This window comes from Magnolia sinica, chromosome 6, assembly GCF_029962835.1.
Source record: "Magnolia sinica isolate HGM2019 chromosome 6, MsV1, whole genome shotgun sequence".
In the NCBI taxonomy this organism is placed as follows: Eukaryota; Viridiplantae; Streptophyta; class Magnoliopsida; order Magnoliales; family Magnoliaceae; genus Magnolia; species Magnolia sinica.
Genome location: NC_080578.1, coordinates 101,356,395 through 101,384,138, shown reverse-complemented (window position 1 = coordinate 101,384,138; position 27,744 = coordinate 101,356,395). Strand labels below are relative to the sequence as shown.

At 37.2% G+C, this 27,744-nt stretch overlaps 1 protein-coding gene across 1 annotated transcript; it reads right to left on the bottom strand.

Moving 5' to 3' along the window:
* On the bottom strand, positions 1-27,223 carry LOC131249794 (uncharacterized). Its single transcript, XM_058250555.1, has 5 exons — positions 26,834-27,223; positions 18,668-20,504; positions 18,495-18,502; positions 7,200-7,574; positions 1-1,936 (listed from the first exon to the last, which is right to left on the bottom strand). Exons 1-5 carry the CDS (start codon positions 27,186-27,188, stop codon positions 99-101), a joined length of 4,413 nt encoding a protein of 1,470 aa, XP_058106538.1. The 5' UTR covers positions 27,189-27,223; the 3' UTR covers positions 1-98.
* Between the last annotated feature and the right edge of the window lie 521 nt (positions 27,224-27,744).

Sequence of the window (27,744 nt, the reverse complement as noted above, 5' to 3'; positions counted from 1 at the left end):
TTGTAAAAAGCAAAGATCATATATGAAATCTTATTATCAAATAGATACCCTATAATTGTTGTATTCAATACATTTATTTTTATAAATAATTACAATGACTATTTTCGGAGAATCTCCAAACATGATTCGATATATCTATCTACTGTTTTAAAATAAATCTTTCTCCAACTATTGTTCAATATAAGAAAGGTGATGACACCACAAAATCCACAAACATATGAAAGAGCCACAAATGAGTAGAAAAATAAAGAGCTGTCGACTATTCTGGATGCTTCTTCTCCCGTATCCTTGGAGTGTTGTTGTGGAGTGTTCAACGAGCAATTTCTTTCTAGCGGCTTCCCACATAGATATGAATTCCCGAAGAAACTGTCCTCATTGAATGTGGTGAAGTGATTCTCATATGGTATCTTTCCCGTAAGATTATTGAATGAGACATAGAAAGTAGAAAGGGAACTCAATTGATTCATCTGGTGGGGGATTGACCCATTCAACTTATTATGAGAAAGATCTAAACTCTCAATATTTTTCAAGTTTTGAAAGGATATTGGTAGAGGTCCAGAGAGAACATTGTTGGACAAGTTTAATGAGCGAAGTCCAATCAAATCTCCAATTTCGTACGGAATATTACCCGTCAAACGATTGGATGACATGTCGATCCCGGTCATCAAGGCTAGCGGAATGCCTTCATAAGAATAACCTATATCTTTTGTAGTGAAATCAACCGTAACCCGAATACCATTATCCCTTAGTGGTGATAATAAATTACCTAAAGTTGTAACATTGGAGCCTATGGATTGATTTTTAAAGAAAGTAATGTTGTTCAAGCAAGAGGGTATGCTTCCTAAAAAATAGTTACTGGAGAGATCTAAGAATTGAAGGCTTTGCATTTGACATAACTTCCTTGGGATGAGGCCTTTGAAATGATTTCCCTTTAGGAGGAGTACTCTCATATAAGGAAAGACGGGTAGCTTCGCAAACAGATCACCTGATAAGTAGTTATTTCGAATGTCTAGATACACCAAATCAGGACTGTTGGCTAGGCTTGGCGGAACCGTTCCAGTGAAACAATTACTATGAAGCTGTAAATATAGCAAATTTGTCATATTGGAATCTCGCGGAAGTATTTGTCCTTGCAAACTATTGTTAGAGAGGCTCAAATATAACAGTGAGTTCCCACCGGCAGTTAAGCTCTGCGGTATTATTCCAGACAGTTTATTGATGGATAGGTCTAATGCTTCTAACTTTAAGATTTCACCAAAGGAGAGCGGGATGCTTCCATGTAGGTAATTTGAAGACATGTTAAAGAAATATAGGTTTTGAAAGCATGCTCCAATGTTAGCAGGAAGTGTCCCGTACACATGATTGTCAGATAGATCAATTACCATGAGCCATGAAGTGAGGTTTTGCACAAGTTGAGGAAATGGACCATCAAACATGTTACTTTTCAAAGACAATGATTGAGAAATATTGAAAAACATCCAAGATGGAATGCTTCCAACAAGTGAATTTCTGGACAAATCTAGACTCAATAGATCATTTTGAGTGGAGAGGAAGCTAGGGATAATACTGCCACTATGTTTATTCAAGTTGCACCTTCCTAATTTAAGAATTTGTAGTTGAAAAGATGGAGACCAAGTTGGAGACTCCGTTTCAACCTCTAAGTTGTAATTGTTGGAGAGGTCGAGACTAATAAGATTTTTGAGGTTGGAAAATATGGAAAATGAGAGCTTCCCACCAAACCGATTATAGGAAAAATCAAGATCTTCGATCATAGTGAGATTGCTAAGAAATGAAGGAATGTTTCCACTTAATTCATAATTTCTTTGTAGGTATAAACTCTTCAAAGAGCGCATGTGGCCCAAACATGGAGGAATAACACCTTTGAGTTTGTTATGGTCGAGTGTCAATGTCTGTAAGAACTTCAGCCCACAAAATGCTGCACAATAACAAAGAGATGTTAGTGCTATATATAATCTAGATAAATTATAAACTAACATGTCTTAGGGATTGCCTAGATGCTTATAAAATTTTAAGTTGCAACCAATTTACACTTGTAAAAAGTTTGAAAGGTAAATTTTTACATTTTATATTTCACGATAAGTGGTAAAGTGTTTACAAGTAAAACTTTTTGGGTGTTTAGCTAGCTTGTAAAGTGTTTTATATGTGGAAAGTGGGTAGTTATGCTAAACGGAGCTTGGAGTGGTAAGTCTAGCTAAAATCTTCAAATCTCATTAAAGGGTTTTTTTTTTTTTTAAAAAAAAAAAAAAAAACTTCCAAAGAGAGCATAAATGGATGCACATAATGGATGTATTAGATATACTTTTCTTTTTTTCTTTTACTTCCAAAGAGAGGATAAACAGATGCACATGATGGATGGATTAGATATCCTACACCCACCGTCAGCCACACCCACAATCTAAAATATTTTTAACTATGAGTGTCTAATCTCAGCTATTCCCTATCATGTGGCCCACATGGAGTACCAACCAGCCTACCTTTTTGGGCCCTAGGAGAGCATTAAGAGATGGAAATAAAAGACGATGTGGATATACGATACACATCATGGTGGGCCCCATAGTATATATATGCACTTTGCTGTGTATAATGTCTTTCCAAGCGTATTCCTTTATCTATAATCTAAAACCATGGGGCTTTGTGCGAGGCAAAAAATGTGGTGTTTACCTCTAAACACTTTATACCTAAATTTTGTCATCCAAACATCACTTATAAAATTTTCACCTATAAAGTCTTTACAACTAAATGGTTTTACAGGCATTGAAATAACCCTTTAGAGTCATTCTATTTTCGTTCGACAAATCAAAAAAATGGAATTTGATTATAATAGAATATCAACAACATTGAGAGATAAAATAGCATGTGCCACATATTTTTATTAAGACAGTTTTTATTAGTGCAACAATTCCTTGTTGAATTCCTTAAAATAAAATATTCAAATGACAATATGTTATCTTAAAAAATATTGATATTTGGTATTGTTTATCAACATGTTAATCTTTTATATCATATCACTATTGTATGGATTGGATGATGTTATAGATGATATGAACATGCAATATATTAATTTCATTATTTCCTTTTTTCTTATTTGATAAGTTCATGCATAATTGGAAAAATATGAGAAATAGTTTTTTTTTTTTTTTTTTTTTTTAAAATCAAGTTTTATTCATATGATGATAAGGAGAGGAATGTATGACTATTAGTTGTGGAAAAAATGGCCCATAACAGTGGTTAAGGGCCGAGCCGATATAGTTTTTCTTTAAAATGGCCATAACAACCATTATGGCATGTATCGTAATAGTAATTATAATGGTTGTTATGGCCATCGTTATTGTTATTGAATATGAGAAACCAAGAAAGAAAAAAGAAAAAAAAATCAGGACCCATTATTCATCGCCAGCCAATGGTAAGATGAGAAATATAAGATCTAAAGATTTAAACAATATATGCAGGTTTTTAGTTGTCTACTGGGACAATGATTTGATTTATGAAGATGGTTACTTTGTGGCATTTGCCTATGTATGGACCATGTCATTAAATCTTCTTATTGGAGAATCTTAATCTTTCAACTTTTGCCTCACACTGTCTGATAGGTACAACGATGGTCAATGTTCAATTGAAATTTTTTCCAACATTGTTCTTAGGATCCTCCAATTTGGGAGATTTTTTAGAGACATGATCCATCCATGGTGGGACAGAATAGAGGACTAGTCTTTATAGTTGATTGATGGGCCCCAAATCCCACTTGTTACTGATAAGATAAAAAGTTACGTTATGTCAAAGTTTAGGCAGGTGTCTAAGTAGTTTATGGTAAGATTCACTCACAATTATTTCCATGACAATTTGTCCCAAGCGGTCAAAATCATTTCTGTATGAATATTTTGGTAGAAGCCTATAAAAATAAGCTCATTTCATTTTAATTAATCATAATTATGATTAGATATTATGATTATTGGTTATCAAGATTATTTTAATGTTTTAAAAAAGAAATTTAATCTCTAATACACAAAGGTATTCAATAATAGTGTCGTTATGATATAGTATGTAAGGGCCATTATGGCCACTTTTTTTTTTAATGAAAACTGTATCATCCCATTAATAGTGTATTACAAGTTTTATTTTTTTCTTTCATAACGACCTTTATGGCCCCATAATATATAATGGTTCCCATCATTATCATTACATAACGGTTGTTGTATAACTATTTTTTAATACGTTATTAATATATACTTATAATTAACTAAGATGAGATAAAATTTATTTTTATAAGTCTACCAAGCGGGCCCTTAGAAAATAACTTGCACATGCATCATCACCATCACCATAGCCTCATCACAACTATTTAGGGTCAAGATTATGAATCTCAATTTTCCAATTAATCCTTTCTAAGGCCCTATCTCCTGGGGAAATTTTGGCTAGGCATAAAGCATGACTATAATTGTATGGGCTAGTATTCAATTTCAACAATTGGAGGATCATATGCAGGCTTTCACTTCTACATATATTAGTTCTCGACAAGGCCAAACTTTGTAGTTTTGGAAAAAAATTACAATTAGTCAATTAAATCTCCGAACCTTTTAGAAGACATGATTTTTATTTTTATTTTGAAATCTTTGAGAATCAAAATTAAACACATTTTTGTTAAAGATGTGATCTATTAAAAGAGTTTAGAGCACAATTTAGAAAAAAAGAAAGAGATTGTGGTCACTATCCATTGATGAGCAGTTGGACAGGGTGAAATTTTTTAACCGAGGTGGACTATTTATATAAGATTATTACAAATGAAGAATTTGAGAGAATCAAAGTATATAAACCTATCATTTAATTACCTATATACATTACTACATATATACATGGTGTGTGCTACTCGCACATAAAAAAGAGTGAGAAGAAGTGAGAAAATTTCAAGTCGTTTATCCATGTGGATTAAGACATTTAATAATGGTAGCAATGGCCGTAATGGCTGCTACTGTTATGATATGAATCATAGTGGTTATTACAACTTTAAACAATGTATAATTCTTGTAACGGCAGTCATGTGTCATTTTTTGTATTACATAATAATTCTAAGAGTTCTGTTACCATTAATCATTTTTAATACCTTGAAGTGGATACATCTATGCCATTAATTTATAAGCATATAAAAGTTTTAATATTTTATAAATACCATCTTTTTTAATATTTCATAAAAATTCAAAAGTCATGATTATTTTTTAAAACTAATTGAATGGGCAAAAATGTTTGTTTGCTCCTCCAGTGAAGATATATACACACACAATTATATGATAGCCATTTTTCTCACTCTATAATTTAATCTGAACCATATGTTAATGGGTCTTTTCAATCTTTTTATTTTTGGCATTTCTTTTCTTTTTTTTTTTTTTTGCTAATTCTTTTACCATTTTTTTAATTATTGAAAACTGAATTAAACACGAACATTTTGCCGTATTGTTTTATTGCCGATATGCTGTTTTTGTAAACTATGATCCTAACCATTGATCTGTCTCTCTCAGTTGTGGATGGACTCCATCTTAAAATTCTCCCTGACTGCAAGATCAGGGCATCTGATCTTTGGACTGCTACCCAGCGAGTTGATCTTTTGGGCACGCTCCATCCATGGGGTGATACAACGAAGCGGATTCGGTCAGGTCGGGGTCACACTCAGTTCGGTCAGGCTGTGACTGTGGGGGCCACCTTGATGTATGGGTTGTATATCCACGCCGTCCATCCGTTTTACTAGCTCATTTTAGGACACTAAAGAAAGTAAATTTAAATCTCAGATGGACCATAACACATGAAACAGGGGGTGATTGAATGCCTACCATTCAAAACTTCCCTGGGCCCACCGTAATGTTTATTTACCATCCAACTTGTTGATAAGTTCACATAGATCTGGATGAAGGAAGAAACAAATATCAGCTTGATCCAAAACTTTTGTGGCCCACAAGAAGTTTTTAATGGCCAATCACCACTGTGTTTCCTGTGGTTTGGTCCACATGAGACTTGGATCTGCTTAATTTTTGGGCTCATGCTCTAAATCGAGCTGTAAAAACGGATGGACAGCATGGATATATAACAAGTTGGCCCTGCAATCATAGCCTGACAGAACTACATGTTACCCCAACCTGACTGAATCCGCCCTCGTGATTAGGGCTGAGAGTCGGGCGGGTTGGGTCGGGTTGGTGCTCAACCCTAACCCAACCCAACCCAACCCAATCTCGGGTTGGGAATTCTCAACCCAAGCGGGCTCGGTCGGATTGATCGGGTTAGTCAGGTGTATACATGCTAATATTTTCATTATTACATTAGTTTATTACATTTCAATATATGACTTATTTTTTGTATCTATGATTTGATTAATTATATATGTGATTATTCATCATAAAGGACTTCATTTTTTTTCTTAAAAAAAAACAAGTTAAAATACAGGACAACTACTACTTTAAAAATCATGTAGCATGGCACGCAATCTATTTGGGAGAGAGAAATCCGGCATATCTTGTTAGCTTGAGTCCTTGGAAATGACGTGGATAAATGAGACCCGACATCACTAATGTGCCTTTGACACAAACGATCCACACTCGATTATAATTTATAAGTAACTAATATATTGATCGGGTTCTGGTTGGGTCGGGCAATCCGAGACCTCAACCCGAGCCCAACCCAAGTTTTATCGGGTTAGTGTTTGTATAGCCCATGCTTGAATCCTGCCCGAGCCCAACTCAATGTCCGGTCGGTCACAGGTCGGTCGGCCCAACTTTCAGCCCTACTCGTGATACAACGGCAAAGTGGTCTAGATTACCAAGCCGTGGGTCCCACTCATCAAAATAGAATATCCACCCACCTATATGCATTCTATAATCAGAAATGATCACACACCATTCATGCATGTTGGGCCAACAGATCACATGTGTAGAGTATTCTATAAGTGCAAAAGGTGGGGCCCACACCATGATGATCACCTACCATCAAAATCAGGCCGTTCCACTCATCAAGAAGGATACCATGTAAAATCAATGGACAGAAAATGATTTGGCTCAATATTCTGGCATGGCCCACACGATGACTGGATTGGCCTGATTTTCGTACCAGGTGTGGCCCACCTTATTCTACACTTGGGAAAGAAATGGCTTCATGTGTGACTAAAATGTGAAAATGAAAACAGGAAAGAGCATCATCACCTTTGATCACATCTGGTCCACTCAACTGATTCCATTGCAGCTCTATGATCTGCAATTGCTTGAATTCGGAAAATAATGTGACATTGGGATACCATGTTCCCTGACTCTCATGCCTTTGACGGATGAGATGGAGTTCTTTCACATGAGATGTAGACTCGTCGCATACAACTAGTTCCCATTTGCAACAGTCCTCTCCTACCCAGTCTGGGAGAGCTGCCCCGTTTGGATGGTTGATGGATTCTTTGATTTGTAACAGGACTCTCCTTTCTCCATCCAAACACCCTTCACACCAACACCAACAATAGGCAATGCTCCAAAACAGCACCGACAGCTTGTAGGCATTTGAACCGTCCATTTTCTTCTGGTATTTTTTTTCTTAAGATAGGAGGAGATGCCATCTCTTTTTATACATGAGGTGGACCATCCTCAGGCTGAATGTTTGTACAGTGTGGTCAGGTTTTCAATTTGTGTATGTGGGGCCCATGATTTAGTGATCCAAACCGTTGGTATGATGGGACTCACCGTGGATGGCCCAGGAACAAATACTCCCCTGGATTGGAAGATCCCACCCATTGGATATTTTTGTTTTCTGCTGGATGTGAATGGTAGCAGTGTTTTCTTTCCTGACCGTCTATTTGTTTGGCCCCACATTGAAAGACTTTGGGATTTGCCATAAGGGAGAATTTCGATACAACGACCATCAATAACGGAGCCCTTCATATCAATGGCTTGGATCAATAAGCCACGGGTCCCCCTTGTACAAAATGAAGGCTACAGCAGAACCGTACAAATATTAGGTGCCCATCACTGCAGCGCGGTGATCCCAACGCCACGCAGCTACCAGATGTAAGGACTCTCTGGGCCGTACTGTGATGTATGTACTTTTATCCACGCCGTCCATCCGTTTTCCTAGTTTATTTTAAGCCAATATGTTAAAAACTTTAAGCATATTTAAAGTTCGAGTGAACCACACCATGGGAAACGGTGGCGATTGAACGTCTACCCTTTAAAACTGTTTAGGGCCACAGAAGTTTTGGATCAAGCTGATATTTTTCTTTTCCCTTCATCCAGGTCTGTGTGACCTTATGAACAGATTGGATGAGAAATAACCATCAATGTCGGTCCTGGGAAGGTTTCAATGGTGGAAATCATGTTTCCTGTTGTGTGGTCCACTTAAGATTTGGATATACTTCAATTTTGGGACCATGGACTAAGATGAGTTAGAAAAACGCACCACGCAATCCACGTCCACGCCTGAGTCGACGCCAAAGGCTCCTGCCACCTACCTTCATTAATGCATGGAAATTCGGTTGGATTTCAGCATCCAGTTATTTGATACTCCGACGGTGGTGATAGTTTATACACATGCCTTCTGAAATTGTACACGTTGCATATATGATTCTCGAATTAAATCATGCCTAATATTTGGGACGTTATAATCCAATATCAATCTGGACAATGGATTTTTTTCTTATTGAATTTGAACTATTTCTCACATTTGATTTTAGCTGTCCATTTTATGTGCACTAATTGGTACTAACTAAGATATTGTTTGTCTGTAAATTTTGGTCCAAGGCCCTTCTGAAGTGGGACCCACTATTTAAATACTTTATTTTTATCTTTGTAAATATCAATTATCAAAATTTGTTAGCGCATGTGCATTAACCATCGTGCTCTACCAGAGCATCAAATGTACAGGGAAAAGGATAGAGCGAAGACGAATTCATGGCTAACGTGCCACATCGATTAAATGTGTGAGATCCGGACCACTCATCAACTGAATCTGCTTTCAAACATGTCCTGTCCCAAACATCAGGATGGTCCATGAACCATGTGGGTCACACGAGTACTTTGAATATAGATCAGCGCTCATATTTTTATTTAAAACAGTGGGTTTTTCTTGTAGACGTCCACAGCCCATGTGATCAAAGGACAGGGTAAGGCACCCAACTGATGAGCGGACACGATCTTGCATGTCTTCCATGTGACACGTGTCATGCAAATAACTTCTCAAACTCTTCTCGCCGACAAATTGGAATGGCGCAGGACGTGACTTTTCTGACAAAACTTTAATTCGTTAGTTGAGAGTCTGATTGATTGGATGACTCGCATGGAAAGTAGCAGGGCTGTCAATGGGCCGGGCTGGTCCACGGGCTTTGCAGCTAGGCCACATCAGCCCTAAGGGCTGGCGGGTTAAGTTTGGACGGTGTACAACAGCCTGACCTGAATCTAGCCCGGCCTGGAAATGGATTGGCTACTCCCCCTGCCACCTGCCACCAGCCCAGTGGCTGGTGATCGGTGCTATGTGGGCTCCACAATTATGTATATGTTTCATCCATTCCGTTCATCCATTTTTACAGATCATTTTAAGGCTTGATCCAAAAAATGAGAGGGGTATAAATCTCATGTGGACCACACCATCCAATCATTAAAATCCTCTTAATGCCCACTGTACTGTTTATTTGAAATATAGATTAGGTCATATAGACCCGGATGAAGGGAAATAACAAAGATTGGCTTGATCTAAAACTTTTATGCCCCTAAAAAGTTTTTAGTGGTCAACGTTCATTCAATACTGTTTCCTGTAACGTGGTCGCTTGAGATTGGAATGGACATCTCGTACCATAAAATGATCTAGAAAAATAGATGTACGTCATGGATGAATCGAATACATCATGGTGGGACCCATAGAGCACCGACCACCAGCCATTGGCTGGTGGCAGCGGGAGTAGCCAATCCGTTCCCGGCCGGCCTGACCCCGTGGCTGGTGGTCAGTGCTTTGTGGGCCCCACCATGCGTTTCCGACCCATTAGGTTTGCATGTGTACGACGGGCGCGGATTAGCTACTTGAGTAGCTAAACTCGAAGTGACGTCACCAAGTTATGTGAGCCCCACTGTGATGTATGTTTTGTATCCATACCATCCATCTATTTGAAGGGATCATTTTAGGGCATGAGACAAAGAATGAGTCAGATCCAAAGCTGGAGTAGTCCCCACCAACACAGAAAACAGTGGAGAGAGTGATGCCCACTGTTAAAAATTTCTAACGGCTACAAAAGTTTTAGATCAAGCTGATATTTGTGTCTTCTCTTCTTTCATGCTTGTGTTAACTTATAAACAGGTTGGATCTCAAATAAACATCATGGTAGACCTTAAGAAGGTTACAACGGTGGGCGTCACTCTCCCTGCTCTTTTCTGTGGAGGGGTTTTGTATCTGCCTCATTCTTTGTCTCCTCCATTAAAATAATCTCTCCAAATGGATGGACGGTGTGGATACAACAAATACATCATAGTGAGGCCCAAATAACTTGGTGACGTCACTTCAGCAGCGAGCCAGTAGCTATTCCGCGTCCGTGAACGATAAACATCTCGAGCCAGGCTTGGCTGGGCTATTTTAGCTTCACAGGCGCCCAAGCCACGCTCAAGCCTAACATTGTGAGCCGGGCTTCGATAGAGGCTGGTCCACAGGCCCCACCATGAATGTATATGGTTCATCCATGCCCTCCATCCCTTTTTCCAGCTCATTTTAGAGGTTTAATCCAAAATTGAAGGATATCCAAAGCTCAAGTGAACTATAACACATGAAAAAAAGAGAATAATGATTTAAACCTAGAAACCTTCCTAGGGCCAACAATGATGTTTATTTGTTATCTAACTTGTTCATAAGATCACAAAGACATGGGTGGAAGGAAATAAAATAAAATAAAATCAACCCTAAATGTTCAATTCAATTCGCATTGCTTCCCGTGGGAAGGCGCATCGACACCAACCCTGGCCGATGGGAAAACTGTTCATCCCAACCCAATTCAATCCCCTCATACAAGATGACTACATATCTTATGATAGAACCTTGGCTTTAGTGGCCATCATTTTATGGTATGAGACGAAAACTTAGGTATATCCCAACTTCAAGTGGGCCACATTACAGGAAACAGTATTGAATGAAGATTGACCGTTCAAAACTTTTTGGTAGCCATAAAAGTTTTGGATCAAGCTGATCATTGTTTTTTTTCCCTTCATCTGGGTATTTATGACCTAATCAACAAATTGAATGTTAAATAAACAGTACAGTGGGCCTTAGGAGGATTTTAATGGTGGATATCCAATTACTATTATTCTCTAGTGGTGTGTTCCACCTGCGATTTATATTCCTATCATTTTTGGATCAAGCCTTAAAATGATCAGTAAAAATGGATGAAGCACATACATCTTGGTGGGGCCCACAGAGCACCCGACCACTAGCCATGGGGATGGTGGCGGGGAGTAGCCATTTTTGCTAAGTTCGCTGGAAATCAAGGTGGGGCCCACCATGATGTTTGTGAGAAATCTATCCCGTCCATCCGTTTTTTGAATTCATTTTAGGACGGTAGACCAAAAGTGAGCAGGATACAGTAGTCAATCGAGCCGTACCGAAGGAAAAGGGGGTAGGAAAATTCCTACTATTGAAACCTCCTTGGGGTCGACATGGATGTTTACATGCCATCTATACCATTCATAACATCATTCCGACTGGGATTAGCTGAGAACACAAATATTAGCCTGATTCAAAACTTTTGTGACATACGAATATTTCAACTGTGTAAGTTTAATCTTCATGTTTTCAGCCCACTTGAGTATTAGATTTGGCTCATTTTTGTACAGATGTCCTAAAATGATCTCATAAAACGGATGGACGAATTAGATTTCTTAAAAATATCACAGTGAGCCCCACTTAGGTTTCCAGCGCACGAAAGGCTTTCACGGGAAATCCGCAGTGTGGTTTTTTCGAACGCAGATTTCCTTCAAAAGCCTTTTACTTCCTTGAAACCTAGGTAGGGCCCACCATGATGTTTTTTGAGAAATCTACCCCGTCCATCCGTTTTTTCTTATCATTACAGGGCATTATCCCAAAACTGAGGCAAATTCAAATCTCAAGTGGACCACACCACATGAAGCAGCGGTGTTAATGATTCTCATCGTTAAATATTTTTTAGAGCCCACCGTGATATTTATTTGACATCCAACTTGTAGATTAGGTCATACAGACTTGGATGATGGAAAAAGACAAATATTAGCTTGATCCAAAAATTTGGTAGCCCCAGAAGTTTTTAATGGTGAGAGTTCAATCAACACTGTTTGGCCCACTTGAGATTTTGATCTACCTCAGTTTTGGGTTCAAACCATAAAATTATTTTTTAAAATGTATGGACGGCATGGATTTATCATTAACATCTTGGTGAGACCCAAATAACATCCCAGCGGAAAATTTTCATCTGAAAAGGCTTCCGCCCCATTCTTCGGAGAGATAGAGAATATGGTGAAGAAGCATGCGAGAGAAAGAAACTGCTCTTTCAAACTCGTGCTAAGAGCGCTTTCATCCAGACCATCGGCCTTATCCAACGGTTGATAGCAAGGTTCGCTGATGCATAGCTGAGCGTTCCTTCCTCTCTCTCTCTCTCTCTCTCTCTCTCTCTCTCTCTCTCTCTCTCTCTCTCTCTCTATATATATATATATATATATATATATATATATATATATATATATATATATGGTTCTATGCGGTCGAGCTCATGGGAACTTCCCATGAGGTCAAGTTGTGTGGGCCCCACTGTGATACATGTCGAACATCTACCCCATCAGTCAGATGCACCATTCCATGATGGGCTTTGGGCTTAAAAATAAAGTCAATCCATGACTTTTGTGGGCCATACCACATAAAAAAGTTGAGAGAGGTTATCCTCCCAACTTGGATGAGAGTCGGACCAAGTTTTAGATGCATCCAAATTTCAGGTGAGCCCCACTAGTGTCTTCATATGATTTTAGATGGTATGGCTCACCTGAGTTCTGTTTACGACTGATTTTTGGGATATCTCATAATTTAAAGGGGACCTATCAAATGCACGGTGTTGATGTTCGACATGCATCACGGTGGGGCCCACACAGCTCGACCTCATGGGAAGTTCCCATGAGCTCGACGGCATAGAACCATTTCTCTCTCTCTCTCTCTCTCTCTCTCTCTCTCTCTCTCTCACACACACACACACACACACACACACATACATATTGGATTTAGGTTGAGTCCTCGTGTCAACTTGACCCGATTGAATATCGAGTCAAATCAAGTTGAGTAGAGTTTTTGCTTTTTTAACTATGATCTGGGTGTGATCATGATGGATGGATTTGCACCGAGTTCTTGTGATAACACAAGAACAACTAAAAATTTCAGAAATAACATAATATTTTGGAGGATTCTCCTTGAGTTTTTTTAAAATATTCCTTTAACCTTGATGGGGCCTATATAAAGATATACAACCTATATATAAAAAAGAATATCTAATAATAAAATCAATATACATGATAGGAGATGATTTGCTATTAATATACATGATAGGATATGATTTGCTATCATCCCGTCCATTCGAAATGGAGAGTGATTAGAAAAGCATTAGAACTTTTGTACTTTGAACTATATACCAGAACGGGCATCATAGCATTGAATTCGGGCCTCAGCCGCTCATGTATTGTCCGATAAATACAAAAGCTTGAGCAGAAGTCAATAGTTTATAAAATAATTTTGGAGTTTTTCATTTTGTATAACTTTGGCCTGGGACTTTGTGGATTCCCATGCACTATAATCCTCTTGGTTGGAAAATCCTTGCAACCGTATATTTGACATTTTTCAGTTGAATGCGTGGATAAATTTCATTATATTTGACGTTTTTTAATTGAATGTGTTGATGAATTTCGTTCTTAACAGTCTATCTTCCAATCGCTATCAATGATAAGCACTTAGTCCTTTCCTACCAACCAACCACAAGCCATATATAAGAGCAACACATACCAAACAAAGAGAATGAGTGGGAGTGAGGGAACAAATACCCCATTGTTGGGGCTTTTTCTCCTTGTGATGAGAAAGCCAATGGAGAAAAGGGCTGAAAAGAGTTGTAATATTTTGAAAAGGATAAGTGTTTGCTCTTATAGCTTGACAATTTTCTTTATATACTTAAATAAAAAATCAGAATACGAAGGTGAATCAACCACAGAAAAATGGCCCGTTACGAGATACGCTAGAAGCATATTGGCCCATGATTGTTATGGCTATAAGAGGCTTGGGTTTTGTTTCCTTTCTCATTTTTCTTCCAAAAAGTAAAAGATGGGCCTTTGAGAACATGTTTGATCAGATTAAAGATCAACAATCAACAATTCACAATCTGGGTGGGAAAGATATCCATAGATACCCGCCGATACTAATTCCACCTGAAAAGTTCAGTTAATCAATCTTGTCATTGAGCTCGACCTTAGAACTCCATCAATGATTCAATGATCTAAACCAATGGATTGATTGGGATCTACATTGGATGGGTTTGCCACAAAAATCTCTATGGTATTACAAATCTAACTTTTTAATTATGGTCCACAAATAAATAGTTAGCAAGACATAATGGCCTGGATCCCTAAACCATGACTTGGTTGCGGATCTTATAAGATAAAAGATTCGATAGCTTGATTATGTGATGGGTCATACACATGCTCTCAAAAATCAAGCATGTTGCTTATGTGCATCTCAAATTAAGTTGTCCAAGCCATGAGGCCCACCGAAGCTAGGTCATAAAATAAAAGCCCATATAAGATGTTTGATTCCACGTAGACCATTAGTTGGTATCTAATGGATGGTTGATATGGAAATAACTTATGTTTGTGATTAAATCAAGAAAAACCAAAGGTCGGGAGTTGAATATCATTGGATGAATGGTCAAATGGCTAGGGAAATTCAATGCATGCAATTCAAGCTGGGCATTGAGTCGAGTCAGACCGAGTTAGGGTTGACCCGACTCGATCCAGTTTTGAAATAGGCCTAAACCGAACTCAACCCGACTCGGTACCGAGTCTAACACGCCTGACCTGATTCGAGTCCGGGTCTAGCCATAAGTACCGAGTTGAGTTGAGTCGGGTCGGGTGCAACGAGTATCCACGGGCTGAAATCACAACTCAAAACCTAGATTCACTTGCCAGAATTGCAGCCTCTCCATTAGCTACACAACATCTATCTGAAACCGTCATATCTGAGTCACACACACACACACACACACACACACACGAGTTGAGTCAATATCGGGTTGAATTTTGGGTCGAGTCAAGGTGAGTTATGGGAGACTTGAACTTGACTCGATTTGAGTTCAAATTGGACGAAGTCAACTCAATTCGGATCAACTCACCCCCTCGGTTTGGATCGAGTCAAATTTGAATGAGTCGGATGAGTCAAGCTTGCCGAGTCAAGTCGTCCTGTGCCCAGCTCTACATGCAATGTTTAAGCTACGACTCACTTTATAGGTGGCCCATCAATTGAAGTGATGGATGATCACCATTTGAAGAATAATGACATGATGCATTGCACCTCTAAAGTTTATGCAATATCCCATATATACTCCACAATCCATGCATGTGTTTGTCAATCTGGACCATTGAGTCAAGGTCCTACTTAGATTGACCACATTTCAAAAATGACATCAATGGGATAATCCAAATTGCTAAATCTTTCAAACAATTTCTCAGCTTGTTAATCAAGGTAGGATCTACTACAAAGCCTTGTAGGTTAAGCTTAACCTATAATGAGTGTGTGGGACCCATTGTGATGTGCTCATGATATCCAACTTTCTATCATGTGCACCCCCAAATGTTCTCCTTGAAAGCTAAAATTAGGTGGATCCAAAACTTAGGTATGTCATACCATAGAGAACAATTAAAAGGACGCCAACTATTAAAAGCATTCCAAATTGAGGGGCCCATAGTGTTTTTTTAGATGACATCTAATCCATTTGGAAGATGTGTCCCACCAGGATGAATAGATACATTAAAAAAAGGCCATTTTAAAACTTAAGTAAGCCCTTTTAATGGTTTTACACATGATTTTATATAGTATGCCTTACATGAGTTTTGGATTGGCTTGATTTTTGGGCACCAGGGAAGACAAAAGAGCACATACATGATGTATGGATTAGATATCACAAAAGCATCATGGTGAGCCCTACACATTTTTCTGTAGATAAAGCTTAACCCACAGAACTTTGTAGTGGATCAGGGCTCTAATTGAGTTAATAGCAACCAAAAAGTGGGCAATTTTCATCATGTCTTTAAGATAAGCCGGTTAGAAGGATTTTTGGATTACAACCAATCTAAGATGTGTACTATCTATTGAAAGGTCTAGATGGGCAAGAATGTGCCCACTTATGTTTGATGAACATTAAAATAGGTTTCCTATACTGTGGACATCATAAAAACCCAAGGATTAATGGCACCAAACAAACTTTTATGTTTCCTTAAATTGTAATTTGTTCTTAATAATTTGATATGAGTAATATTATATTATAGAACCAAAAAACTCAACTTCGCTCAATGTCCAGTCAGGTCAAGTTGAATCAAAGACATAACCCAATCTTCACTCAATCCGACTTAGTATTTTTAGTAATTAAATAACAATATTTGAAATATTTTTGAGATCTTCTCTAGCTATCTAAAATACTTTAGATTGATAATATAACATGTGATCGAAGGGTGGCTATGATTAGAGTTGGGCATTGAGTCAAGTCGGAACAAGCAGCTACATGACATCTGAGTTCACACACGCACACGCACACGCACACGCACGAGTCCACTCGGACTCACCCACTTGGTTCGGATCGAGTCGAGTCGTCCCATGCTTGACTCTAGCTATGATGTTTGTTCTTATTGTGGATGGCCTAGGTTTGGACCTCACTGGCCTTTAAAATTTTACAATTGACCCACAAATTAAATGATTTTTTTTTTAGTAAATCGAATGATTCTGTTCAAGTATCCACAATTGACTTGTCAATAATTGATCAAGTCAAATTTTGAATTTCTTGAAACTGGGCCACGTTTCAAAACTGCTGGTAATGTATGCTTTACTATAATAAGTTATTCATTATCACGGAAGTAATTAATATAATGAGAAAACCCATAGCAAAACTTCAATATGGACATGAATGTTATGCTATAACATATGCTAAAATTTTCACAGGATATCAACTTTTGCACTTTAACATTTGATGGGGATGAAGTTGAATTTAATGAGATTAAAAATTTCTAGAGACCAATCTTTATTTTACTAAGAAATTTAGCGAATAAAACTAATTTCTTGATTGGACAACTTGTTCAATTCCTCTTTCTAATTGTAAAAATGGATTTTTGGTGGGTAATTAATCGTGTCTTTCATTTAATATGCAATTACTAAGGGCTAGTTTGGATTGTAAGTTACTTATTCCACAGTAACTTATCTTAGTTTCTACTTATTAAGAAGATAAGTACGTTTGGTAAACAACCTGCTTATCAACTTCTCTCTTTCAGCTCTCCTATGCCTCTCTTCAGCAACTTAAAAAAAAGTAAAAAAACTGAAAAAAATTAACTGAAGTGATTAGGTACTTTAAAATAAAAAAGTTACTTATAACTAATTATAAACCAAACTTCTATAAAATAAGTTACTTATCTACTGCTGTAAGTAGAAAAGTAACTTATTTGTTGGTATCCAAACAGGCCCTAAATGACAATGGTTTCATTCCTTAAGTTATTTGTATTCACATCTCATTTTACAATCAACCATGCCTTATATCTTACCGTAATTAATTTTTTGTATCAATTCTATGTTTTAAAAGTTAGATCAGACTCTGACATGTTTTGTAGGTGGTTCAATTTAATTGCTAGTTCAAATAGTTAGACTCCAACTCCTTATGGGTTGGAATTTTACTTAATCTAAAATGATTTTTTAAAAAAAGAAGATAAAAAGGAATAAACAGGTACTCTATTATTAGCCTTGTGATTAGAGTGTTAACCTATCAAGTACAAATTATATATATGTTTGAGTTTGAGCTTGCACTCGTTTGCTTTTATTTTTTATCGAAAGTACTTAACCACTTAATATACTTGGGTTTTTAGTTCACCAGCCCATTTTTGTAGCCAGTTTTGGTCCAAATTGGTCTGACCATCCACTCTAGTTAGATCTTGAATCACTTCTCATCTGAGTTTGTCCTGGAACCTACTAAATGGCAATAGCTAAACAAGGTAATGAATGACTCATAACTCTTTCTTACTTTCTTAACTGGTGGCTATTGTGTCCAATTCCAAGCTTTTAAGGATAACTGAATGAATCCCTCTTAACCACCTGTATGAATTCAATGTTCCATGCACATTAATGAGACTAATGAATGAATGCATCATATAATAAATGGAAGTATAAGAATGTAACATTAGTTTTCCAAGTCACAACCCCATTAAACTATCCAGTTTGGTAAATTCGTGAATCACTTCTGGCACTGTAACCATTTTAGTACAAAAGAAAAGAGAAAGAAGAAGAACCAAGTTGTCTTTAACAAAATGAGTTGTAAAAAGCAAAGATCATATATGAAATCTTATTATCAAATAGATACCCTATAATTGTTGTATTCAATACATTTATTTTTATCAATAATTACAATGACTATTTCCGGAAAATCTCTAAACATGATTCGATATATCTATCTACTGTTTTAAAATAAATCTTTCTCCAACTATTGTTCAATATAAGAAGGGTGATGACACCACAAAATCCACAAACATATGAAAGAGCCACAAATGAGTAGAAAAATAAAGAGCTGTCGACTATTCTGGATGCTTCTTCTCTCTTATCCTTGGAGTGTTGTTGTGGAGTGTTCAACGAGCAATTTCTTTCTAGTGGCTTCCCACATAGATATGAATTCCCGAAGAAACTGTCCTCATTGAATGTGGTGAAGTGATTCTCGTATGGTATCTTTCCCCTAAGATTATTGAATGAGACATTGAAAGTAGAAAGGGAACTCAATTGATTCATCTGGTGGGGGATTGACCCATTCAACTTATTATGAGAAAGATCTAAACTCTCAATATTTTTCAAGTTTTGAAAGGATATTGGTAGAGGTCCAGAGAGAACATTGTTGGACAAGTTTAATGAGCGAAGTCCAATCAAATCTCCAATTTCATACGGAATATTACCCGTCAAACGATTGGATGACATGTCGATCCCGGTCATCAAGGCTAGCGGAATGCCTTCATAAGAATAATCTATATCTTTTGTAGTGAAATCGACCGTAACCCGAATACCATTATCCTTTAGTGGTGATAATAAATTACCTAAAGTTGTAACATTGGAGCCTATTGATTGATTTTTAAAGAAAGTAATGTTGTTCAAGCAAGAGGGTATGCTTCCTAAAAAGTAGTTACTGGAGAGATCTAAGAACTGAAGGTTTTGCATTTGACACAACTTCCTTGGGATGAGGCCTTTGAAATGATTTTCCCTTAGGAGGAGTACTCTCATATAACGAAAGATGGGTAGCTTCGCAAACAGATCACCTGATAAGTAGTTATTTCGAATGTCTAGATACACCAAATCAGGACTGTTGGCTAGGCTTGGCGGAACCGTTCCAGTGAAACAATTACTATGAAGCTGTAAATATAGCAAATTTGTCATATTGGAATCTCGCGGAAGTATTTGTCCTTGCAAACTATTGTTAGAGAGGCTCAAATATAACAGTGAGTTCCCACCGGCAGTTAAGCTCTGCGGTATTACTCCAGACAGTTTATTGTTGGATAGGTCTAATGCTTCTAAGGTTGAGATTTCACCAAAGGAGAGCGGGATGCTGCCATGTAGGTAATTTGAAGACATGTTAAAGAAATATAGGTTCTGAAAGCATTCTCCAATGTTAGCAGGAAGTGTCCCGTAGACATGATTGTCAGATAGATCAATTACCATGAGCCACGAAGTGAGGTTTTGCACAAGTTGAGGAAATGGGCCATCAAACATGTTACTTTTCAATGACAATGACTGAGAAATATTGAAAAACATCCAGGATGGAATGCTTCCAACAAGTGAATTTCGGGACAAATCTAGCCTCAATAGATCATTTTGAGTGGAGAGAAAGCTAGGGATAATACTGCCACTATGTTTATTCAAGTTGCACATTCCTAATTTAAGAATTTGTAGTTGAAAAGATGGAGACCAAGTTGGAGACTCTGTTTCAACCTCTAAGTTGTAATTGTTGGAGAGGTCAAGATTAGTAAGATTCGTGAGGTTGGAAAATATGGAAAATGAGAGCTTCCCACCAAACCGATTATAGGAAAAATCAAGATCTTCGATCATAGTGAGATTGCTAAGAAATGAAGGAATGTTTCCACTTAATTCATAATTTCTTTGTAGGTATAAACTCTTCAAGGAGCGCATGTGGCCCAAACATGGAGGAATAACACCTTTGAGTTTGTTATGGTCGAGTGTCAATGTCTGTAAGAACTTCAGACCACAAAATGCTGCACGATTACAAAGAGATGTTAGTGCTATATATAATCTAGATAAATTATAAACTAACATATCTTAGGGATTGCCTAGATGCTTATAAAATTAATTTTAAGTTGCAACCAATTTACACCTGTAAAAAGTTTGAATGGTAAATTTTTACATTTTATATTTCGCATAGTGTTTACAAGTAAAACTTTTTGGGTGTTTAGCTAGCTCGTAAAGTGTTTTATATGTGGAAAGTGGGTAGTTATGCTAAACGGAGCTTGGAGTGGTAAGTCTAGCTAAAATCTTCAAATCTCATTGAAGGGGCTTTTTTTTTTTTTTTTTCTTTTTCTTTTACTTCCAAAGAGAGCATAAATGGATGCACATGATGGATGGATTAGATATCCTTTTCTTTTTTTTCTTTTACTTCCAAAGAGAGCATAAACAGATGCACATGATGGATGGATTAGATATCCTACACCCACAGTCAGCCACACCCACAATGTAAAATATTTTTAACTATGAGTGTCTAATCTCGGCTATTCCCTATCATGTGGCCCACATGGAGTACCAACCAGCCTATCTTTTTGGGCACTAGGAGAGCATTAAGAGATGGAAATAAAAGACGATGTGGATATACCATACACATCATGGTGGGCCCCATAGAATGTGTGTATTATTATCTGCACTCTGCTGTGTATAATGTCTTTCCAGGTGTATTCCTTTATCTATAATCTAAAACCATGGGGCTTTTTGCGAGGCAAAAAATGTGGTGTTTACCTCTAAACACTTTAAACCTAAATTTTGTCATCCAAACATCACTTATAAAATTTTCACCTATAAAGTCTTTACAACTAAATGGTTTTACAGGCATTGAAATGACCCCTTAGAGTCATCCTATTTTCCTTCAACAAATTAACAAAAAAGAATTTGATTATAATAGAATATCAACAACATCGAGAGATAAAATAGCATGTGCCACATATTTTTATTAAGACATAGTTTTTATTAATGCAACAATTCCTTGTTGAATTCCTTAGAATAAAATATTCAAATGACAATCTTAAAAAATATTGATATTTGGTATTGTTTATCAACATGTTAATCTTTTATATCATATTAGTATTGTATGGATTGGATGATGTTATAGATGATATGAACATGCAATATATTAATTTCATTATTTCCTTTTTTCTGATTTGATAAGTTCATGCATAATTGGAAAAATATGAGGGTTTTTTTTTTTTTTTTTTTTTAAATCAAGTTTTATTCATATGATGATAAGGAGAGGAATATATGACTATTAGTTGTGGAAAAAATGGCCCATAACAATGGTTAAGGGTCGAGCCGATATAGTTTTTCTTTAAAATGGCCATAACAACCATTATGGCCTGTATCGTAATAGTAATTATAATGGTTGTTATGGCTATCGTTATTAATGTTATTGAATATTAGAAACAAAAAAAGAAAAAAAAAAAAAAAAGAAGAAGAAGAAAAAGATCAGGACCCATTTTTCATCACCAGCCAGTGGTAACATGAGAAATATAAGATCTAAAAGATTTAAAGAATATATGCAGGTTTTTAGTTGTCTAGTGGGACAATGATTTGATTTATGAAGATGGTTACTTCGTGGCATTTGCCCATGTATGGACCATGTCATCAAATCTTCTTATTGGAGAATCTTAATCTTTCAACTTTTGCCTCACACAGTCTGATAGGTACAACGATGGTCAATGTTCAATTGAAATTTTTTCCAACATTGGTGCTTAGGATCCTCCAATTTGGGAGATTTTTTAGAGACATGATCCATCCATGGTGGGACGGAATAGAGGACTAGTCTTTATAGTTGATTGATGGGCCCCACATCCCACTTGTTACTGATAAGATAAAAAGTTATGTATGTTATGTCAAAGCTTAGGCAGGTGTCTAAGTAGTTTATGATAAAATTCACTCACAATTATTTCCATGACAATTTGTCCCAAGCAGTCAAAATCATTTCTGAATGAATATTTTGGTAGAAGCCTATAAGAATAAGCTCATTTCATTTTAATTAATCATAATTATGATTAGATATTATGATTATTGGTTATCAAGATTATTTTTAATCTTTTAAAAAAGAAATTTAATCTCTAATACACAAAGGTATTTAATAATAGTGCCGTTATGACATAGTATGTAAGGGCCATTATGGCCACTTTTTTTAAAATAAAAACTGTATCATCCCCATAATAGTGTATTACAAGTTTTATTTTTTTCTTTCTTAACGACCTTTATGGCCCCATAATATATAATGGTTCCCATCATTATCATTACATAACGGTTGTTGTATAACTATTTTTTAATACGTTATTAATATATACTTATAATTAACTAAGATGAGATAAAATTTATTTTTATAAGTCTACCAAGCGGGCCCTTAGAAAATAACTTGCACATGCATCATCACCATCACCATAGCCTTATCACAACTATTTAGGGTCAAGATTATGAATCTCATTTTTCCAATTAATCCTTTTTAAGGCCCTATCTCTTGGGAAAAATTTGGCAAGGCATAAAGCATTTTTGTTTTGAAATCTTTGAGAATGAAAATTAAACACATTTTTGTTAAAGATGTGATCTATTAAAAGAGTTTAGAGCACAATTTAGAAAAAAAAGAAAGAGATTGTGGTCACTATCCATTGATGAGCAATTGGACAGGGTAAAAATTTGTAACCGTAGACTATTTATATAAGATTATTACAAATGAAGAATTTGAGGGAAGCGAAGTATATTAACCTACCATTTAATTACATATATACATTACTACATATATACATGGTGTGTGCTAGCTACTCGTTTATCCATGTGGATTAAGAGCAAGAAGAAGCGAGAAAAATTCAAGTCGTTTATCCATGTGGATTAAGACATTTAATAATGGTAGCAATGGCCGTAATGGCTGCTACTGTTATGATATGAATCATAGTGGCTATTACAACTTCAAACAATGTATTAGTCTTGTAACGGCAGTTATGTGTCATTTTTTGTATTACATAATAATTCTAAGCGTTTTGTTACCATTAATCATTTTTAATACCTTGATGTGGATACATCTATGCCATTAATTTATAAGCATATAAAAGTTTTAATATTTTATAAATACCATCTTATTTAATATTTGATAAAAATTCAAAAGTTATGATTATATTTTAAAACTGATTGAAGGGGCAAAAATGTTTGTTTGCTCCTCCTGTGAAGATATATGTTAGCCATTTTTCTCACTCTATAATTTAATCTGAACCATATGTTAACGGGCCTTTTCAATCTTCTTCTTTTTTTGGCATTTTTTTTTAACCTAATTCTTTTACCATTTTTTTAATTATTGAAAACTGAATTAAACATGAACATTTTGCCGTATTGTTTTATTGCCGATATGCTGTTTTTGTAAACTATGATCCTAACCATTGATCTGTCTCTCTCGGTTGTGGATGGGCTCCATCTTAAAATTCTCCATGGCTGCAAGATTAGGGCATCTGATCTTTGGACTGCTACCCAGCGAGTTGATCTTTTGGGCACGCTCTGTCCATGGGGTGATACAACGAAGCGGATTCGGTTAGGTCGGGGTCACACTCAGTTCAGTCAGGCTGTGACTGTGGGGGCCACCTTGATGTATGGTTTGTATATCCACGCCGTCCATCTGTTTTACTAGGTCATTTTAGGGCGCTAAAGGAAGTAAATTTAAATCTCAGATGGACCATATCACATGAAACAGGGGGTGATTGAACACCCACCAATAAAAACTTCCCAGGGCCCACCGTAATGTTTATTTACCATCCAACCTGTTGATAAGTTCACACAGATCCGGATGAAGGAAAAAAATAAATATCAGCTTGATCCAAAACTATTGTGGCGGCCCACGAGAAGTTTTTAATGGTCAATCACCATTCTTTCATGTGGTGTGGTCCACCTGATAACTGTATTTGCTTAATTTTTGGGTTTATGCCCTAAAATGAGCTTAAAAACGAATGGATGGCATGGATATATAACAGGTTGGCCATGCGATCATGTCCTAACCAAGGGCGGCTCAACATTTTTGGGGGCCTTAGGCAAGCCATAAAAATGAGGTTTAGAATTTAATTTTTTGAGAACTTAATTAGCAATAAATTAGGTGGCTGTGGTCCTAGGTTTTAGGAGAAGAATTTATTGGGAATGATGCTATTATTTTGAAAAGGGAAGTTGACTGTTATTGTTGATAGTGCTAGTTTCTAGGATTTTTTATTTTTATTTTTTCAATTTAAAATTTATAAACTAATTTTTAGATGTTCCTATTTTGTAGGCCTTTCAATAAGTTTTATTTCAAAAATTTTAAGCTTTTTTTCTTCTTCTTATTTTTAATTTTGGAACCTAAGAAATTTTAATTTTGCTATAATATAGGGCCTTAATAATTCGGGGGGAAACGGATTGCGTACTGAGCAACTCAATACAATTAGCGTACTGAGTAAACTGTGTGGGTCCCACAGTCATTCATGCATTTTATCCACTTCGTCCATACATTTTAGCAGATAAGTGTAGGTCATTAGCCCAAAAATGAAGCATTTCCAAAGGTCAAATGGACCACACCATCAGAAAAAGTATGAATTGAACATCTACCATTGCAAATTTCGTGGGGGCCACAGAAGTTTTAGATCCATCTAATATTTATTTTTTTCACTTCATCCATGTCTTTGTGATATTATGAAAAGGTTGGATGACAAATAAATATCACTGTGGTTCATAGAAAGGTTTCAACAGTGGAAATCATTATTTCCACGGTTTCCTGCGGTATGGTCTACTTGAGCTTTAGATATACCTCAAATTTGGGCTCAACCACTAAAATGATATGAAAAAATGGATGGATGGAGTGGATAAGACAAATACATTCACAGTAGGCCCAACTAAGTTTACTCAGTACTGTAAGAACGTACTGAGTAACTCAGTACGCAATCTGATTTCAATCAGGGGTAGGGTTGTTCACGAGTCGAGCTAGCATGAAAAACTCGCTCAACTCGGCTCGAGTTAGCTCGGATTGACTCGGCTTGAATGGCCGATTCAAGCCGAGCCAAGCTAATTATTTGAAGCTCGAGTTGAGTTCAAGCCAAGTTCGACCAGGGAGCATTTCAACTCGAGCTCGACTCGGCTCAATTAATAAATATTTTATATATATATATATATATATATATATATAAGTTTTAAGTTTAAACTTTAAAAAAAAAAAAAAAAAAAACCCTAGAGTCTCTACCCGACCGCGCACACCCCCTTTCCCTTTCTCTTTCTTCTCTTTCTCTACCCATTGCCAGCCGCACGCCCACCCGAACCACCACCACCAGTTTTCATTTCAGCTCCACAATACTATGATTTCAATCTCTTGAGATCTACTTCTTGGGCAAGAAACCTAAGAATTCCTAGATGGGTTCTTCTCAGATTTGTTAGAGCTTCAAGGAAATCCAATGATCTGATTGGCTAGAGCTCTTTACTGGGATTTCTGATCTGTTTTCTGCTCTGTTTATTTTCTAGTACTGGGATTTTTGCTGGTGGAAGAGGATCAAGAACAGATCGGTTCTTACAGGTTTCCTCATCCGATTCGAAGCTTTGTTTGGTTTTTTCATCGGGTTTTGCTTTGATTCTCTTAAGATTTTTGAATTTTTCATCAATGGAGGACGATCAAGAACAGAATTCATAACGCTCTCACCCAACAAGCTCGAGCTCGAGCTCGACTCGAACCACTAGCTCGACTCGAACTCGACTCGACAGCTTTGGCAAACAAGCCAAGCTTCAATGTTGAGCTCGAGGCCGAGCTCGAACTCGAGTACATCATGGACAAGCTGAGCCGAGCTTGGCCCACCTCGACTCGACTCAACTTGATGCCCACCTCTAATCAGGGGCCTTAGGCGATTGCCTCACCTGCCTACCCCTTTGAGCCGCCCCTGTCCTGACAGAACTCCATGTTACCCCGACCTGACTGAATCCGCCCTTGTGATCGAATATCCACCCACCTATATGCATTCTATAATCAGAAATGATCACACACCATTCATGCATCTTGGGCCAACAGCTCACATGTGTAGAGTATTCTATAAGTGCAAAAGGTGGGCCCCATACCATGATGGTCACCTACCATCAAAATCAGGCCGTTCATCTCATCAAGAAGGATACCATGTAAAATCAATGGACAGAAAATGATGTAGCTCAACATTCTGGCGTGGCCCACATGATGACTGGATTGGCCTGATTTTGGTACCAGATGATCACCATGGTGTGGCCCACCTTATTCTACACTTAGGAAAGAAATGGCTTTATGTGTAACTAAAATGTGAAAAATGAAAACAGGAAAGGGCATCATCACCTTTGATTACATCTGGTCCACTCAACTGATTCCATTGCAGCTCTATGATCTGCAATTGCTTGAATTCGGAAAATAATGTGACATTGGGATACCATATTCCTTGGCTTTCATTCCTTCGACGGCTGAGATAGAGTTCTTTCACATGAGATGTAGACTCGTCGCATACAACTCGTTTCCATTTGCAACAGTCCTCTCCTACCCAGTCTGGGAGAGCTTTCCCGTTTGGATGGTTGATGGAGTCTTTGATTTGTAATAGGACTCTCCTTTCGCCATCCAAACACCCTTCACACCAATACGAACAATAGGCAATGCTCAGAAACAGCACCGACAGCTTGTAGGCATGTGAACCGTCCATTTTCTTCTGAACTTTTTTATCTTAAAGATAAGAGGAGATGCCATCTCCTTTTATACACGAGGTGGACCATCCTCAGGCTGAATGTTTGTACAGTGTGTTCAGGTTTTAAATTTGTGTATGTGGGGCTCATGGTTTAGTGATCCAAACCGTTGGTATGATGGGACTCACCGTAGATGGCCCAGGAAAAAAATACTTCCCTGGATTGGAAGATCCCATCCGTTGGATGTGAATGGTAGCAGTGTTTTCTTTCTTGACCGTCTATTTGTTTGGCCCTACATTGAAAGACTTTGGGATTTGCCATAAGGGAGAATTTCGATGCAAGGACCATCAATAGAGGAGTCCGTCATATCAATGGCTTGGATGAATGATACACAGGTCCCACTTGTACAAAATGAAGGGTAGAGCAGAACTGTACAACTATTAGGTCCCCATCATTGCAGCGCGGTGAACCCAACGCCACGCAGCTACCAGATAGAAGGACTCTCTGGGCCCTACTGTGATGTATTTACTCTTATCCACGCCGTCCATCCGTTTTCCTATTTTATTTTAAGCCAAT

What these genes read in the sequence shown, in the direction of transcription:
- LOC131249794 (XM_058250555.1), bottom strand. Translation starts at nt 27,188, where the DNA reads ATGGACGGTTCACATGCCTACAAGCTGTCGGTGCTGTTTCTGAGCATT. An exon ending in TGGACCAGATGTAATCAAAG is followed by an intron (nt 20,505 to 26,833) that starts GTGATGATGCCC and finishes GTAATCGTGCAG; the next exon opens with CATTTTGTGGTCTGAAGTTC. An exon ending in TGGACCAGATGTGATCAAAG is followed by an intron (nt 1,937 to 7,199) that starts GTGATGATGCTC and finishes GTTATTGTGCAG; the next exon opens with CATTTTGTGGGCTGAAGTTC.